This window comes from Mizuhopecten yessoensis, unplaced genomic scaffold, assembly GCF_002113885.1.
Source record: "Mizuhopecten yessoensis strain PY_sf001 unplaced genomic scaffold, ASM211388v2 scaffold7669, whole genome shotgun sequence".
Lineage (NCBI taxonomy): Eukaryota > Metazoa > Mollusca > Bivalvia > Pectinida > Pectinidae > Mizuhopecten > Mizuhopecten yessoensis.
In genome coordinates, this window is record NW_018407163.1 from 154,251 (window position 1) to 158,558 (window position 4,308).

Consider the following 4,308-nt stretch of genomic DNA (forward strand, 5'->3'; position numbering starts at 1 on the left):
ATTTATACGTAATGAACGCAACACAACACACAACATGTTATACAACTTAATTTATACCTAATGAACACAACACACAACATGTTATAAAACTTAATGTATACCTAATTAAAACAACACACAACATATTATACAACTTAATTTATACGTAATGAACGCAACACAACACACAACATGTTATACAACATAATTTATACCTAATAAACTCAACACACAAAATATTATACAACTTAATTTATACCTAATGAACACACCACACAAAATATTATACAACTTAATTTATACGTAATAAACGCAACACAACACACAACATGTTATACAACTTAATTTATACCTAATAAACTCAACACACAAAATATTATCCAACTTAATTTATACCTAATGAACACACCACACAAAATATTATACAACTTAATTTATCCCTAATTAAAACAACACATAAAATATTATACAGCTTAATTTATACGTAATAAACGCAACACAACACACAACATGTTATACGACTCAATTTATACCTAATAAACTCAACACACAAAATATTATCCAACTTAATTTATACCTAATGAACACACCACACAAAATAGTATACAACTTAATTTATACGTAATAAACGCAACACAACACACAACATGTTATTCAACTTAATTTATACCTAATAAACTCAACACACTATATATTATACAACTTAATTTATACGTAATGATCACAGCACAAACACACAACATGTTATACAACAGAATTTATACCTAATGAACACACCATACAAAATATTATACAACTTAATTTATACCTAATGAACACACCACACAAAATATTATACAGCTTAATTTATACGTAATAAACGCAACACAAACACACAACATGTTATACAACTGAATTTATACCTAATGAACACACCATACAAAATATTATACAACTTAATTTATACCTAATTAAAACAACACACAAAATATTATACAACTTACTTTATACCTAATGAACGCAACACAAACACACAACATGTTATACAACTCAATTTATACCTAATGAACACAGCACAAATACACAGCATGTTATACAACTTAATTCATACCTTATAAACGCAACACAAACACACAACATGTTATACAACTTACTTTATACCTAATGAACGCAACACAAATACACAACATGTTATACAACTTAATTTATACCTAATGAACGCAACACAAATACACAACATGTTATACAACTTAATTTATACCTTATAAACGCAACACACCACACACAATATTATTCAACTTAATTCATACCTAATTAACACATAACAAACACACATTTTATACAAAAGAATGTATACCTTATGAACGCAACACAAACACACAACTATTTATACAACTTGATTTATACCTAATAAACTCAACACAAACACACAACATGTTATACAACTCAATTTATACCTAATAAACGCAACACAAATACACAACATATTATACAACTTAATGTATACCTAATTAAAACAACACACAACATATTATACAACTTAATTTATACCTAATAAACTCAACACAAACACACAACATATTATACAACTCAATTTATACCTAATGAACGCAACACACACAATATTATACAACTTAATTCATACCTAATTAACACATAACAAACACACATTTTATACAAAAGAATGTATACCTTATGAACGCAACACAAACACACAACTATTTATACAACTTAATCTATGTACCTAAAGAACACAACAAAATCTATATTTTATTCTACTGAATCAGAAAGTAATGAATACAACACAAACACACAACAGTTGAAATGACGTCATCACTACCTCACAACACTGCACAAACACATAGCAGTCTTAACAAGGTAATCACTACCTTATCTATACTACACACACACACTGTCTATACAACGTAATCACTATCTAATGAATACAACACAAACACTGCTTTATAAACAGTACACAGACACTAAACACCTTATTCAACGCTATCACATCCTAATCTATAATATAAATGTGTAAAACAATCCGGTCTCTGATACATGTAAATTTTAAATTTAAATCTTGCGTAAGGAACATTTCATGTATAAGATATTTTCTCCTACCATAAATATATTTATACAGATAAGACCGTGGTTTATAGATACAAAATGGGTGGGTAGCTCTCTATTGTATTCTATTTTGGAACATATTGTCATCTTGGATTTGTTTTTATAAAAAGACTCATCTCAGCTTTTTGTTACAAGTCTTTACTCTATTTAAATAGATTTTATTATCGTCCGTAGTTTTTTGCATGATGCTCAAATATTTTCTTTACAGTTTCGAAAATGGCGTTCTTTTAAAATCTGTGACGACACTTGTATCTATGGCGTCAAGTTTACAGTGCCTACGGACTAACACTCAGACGCCCATGATTAGGGTAGGTATATATACGTACGTTGTAGCTAACTTTCATTTTGAAACTATATGATAGCCTATAAATTATGTTTGAGTGCCCTGGAAGGCCCACTTAGACAGTCTTGTTTACATTGACTGTCCCTTGTAACTGTAGCTAGGGGAACATTCAGGTTAACGTTATTGAGATAATTGTAAAATAATTGCGTTATTTCTGCCAACATTTCGTTTCTTTTTAAATTGATATAAATACTGTAACGTGAACAGGACAATAACTGTTATTCAAAATTTTGTTTACCAAAAAAAGGCAATAGCAAATTGTATTGGTATCAATTACCCCCAATGTACCTCGAAATGCAGCGTTCTCACGTCACGACGAAATAAGCAATTAATATCCGTGTATGTCCACCCCCACCTTTGACTTTTTCAGATTCTTCCGAAATGCTTGTGGGTAAACGTGCGAAATAGGTTTCGTTAAAAGAAAAGAATAAAAGTCCAGTACTGGAGTTGCAGAATCCAGGGAGCCTCGTCAGAATGAAAACGTTCGATCCTTTTGTCCTTTTTCTGGCAATCTCCTGTCTACATTTATTACGCGCTGTTATGGGAACTTCTTCAACTCCCGGATCAGCTGCAACAAACCATACAACTTCAACTTTAGGGACAACTGCATCAACACAATCGCAGACATCAACCTCCTCAGGAACTACAACAACAGCACCACAAACAACGTCTCCAGAAACAACTTCAACAGCAGTTACAACATCAACCCCACAGACACCTACATCAACTCCGGGGACAACTCCAACATCAACTCCGGGGACAACTCAAACATCAACTCCGGGAACAACCCCAACATCAACTCTGGGAACAACTCAAACACCAACTCCGGGGACAACTCCAACATCAACTCCGGGGACAACTCAAACATCAACTCCGGGAACAACAAGTCAAATAATCGAGTCATCGACTTCAACAACAACAGGAAATACAACAAAGACAGAGCTTCCACCGACAAGCGCACCTATGATTTCTGAAGTGGACGAGAGCACCATCGCCGTTGCTGCTGTGGTAGCCATCATTGTCTGTGTTGTTCTGGTGGTCGTGGCTGCCGTCGTGGGTAACTTTGAGGACAAATTATTGGGCTTTTCTAGAAAGAGAAAGCTGTCCATGTTTGTCAACGGTGGTGTTGGTCTGGACACGGGAGACCGGCCGTTATCTGAAGAATATACTCAGTTTTGATTGATATGTCAAAGTATATGCGAACTCTCTGACAACAACGGAAATTGGATTTATACTGGGAACACAATTATATCGACAGCAAGCACTTCCTCAAAACACAAGAAATGTGTTATTTTGTGTTGACATAACGATGACATATTTGCTGTGCAACAATTCAATAATTTCTCCTTTTCTACGGCATTCAATACAACCTAGAAAGATATCGATCCATTGTTCGATTTGTTCAATTCAACCCGATGGCTATAAAGCGTGATTAAACAAATATAAGTAACACGTTTGTTAAGTGAAAGACCACGTCCTATGGAAAGCAAAGAGTTTGCTTGCTGGTTTCTTAGTTACGCTGGATATTTAGAATTCTTCAGTTTAGTGATACAAGCAACAGGTAAATTGTTAAATAGAACAAATATAGTTAAGTACTCAAAATAATTGCAATTCAACGACAGACAGACGTGGGATTAACATTGTGTTGATATGTATAACTTGCCAACTTATTGATATATGATAAAACTATTAAATCGGTCTTGGGCCGTCATGCCGCCTCCTTGGCTCCCTATATATAGACAATCTGTTAGCCAGGATGCATGTAGTAATTCTCCATTGGACTAATACTATCACTCTCCCCTACTTGTGGTGTTACATGTAGAAATTCTCCATTGGACTAATCCTATCACTCTCCCCTACTTGTGGTGTTACATGTAGAAATT

At 33.6% G+C, this 4,308-nt stretch overlaps 1 protein-coding gene across 1 annotated transcript; it reads left to right on the top strand.

Annotated features, from left to right (window-relative positions):
- The first annotated feature begins 2,965 nt into the window (after window positions 1-2,965).
- LOC110454099 (cell wall protein DAN4-like) lies at window positions 2,966-3,604 on the top strand. The gene has a single exon (XM_021503454.1). The coding sequence runs from the start codon at window positions 2,966-2,968 to the stop codon at window positions 3,602-3,604; it is 639 nt and encodes a 212-aa protein (XP_021359129.1).
- Window positions 3,605-4,308: the final 704 nt, after the last annotated feature.

Bases quoted from the DNA above. Each gene is read 5' to 3' on its own strand.
- LOC110454099 (XM_021503454.1), top strand. From the start codon at position 2,966: ATGGGAACTTCTTCAACTCCCGGATCAGCTGCAACAAACCATACAACT.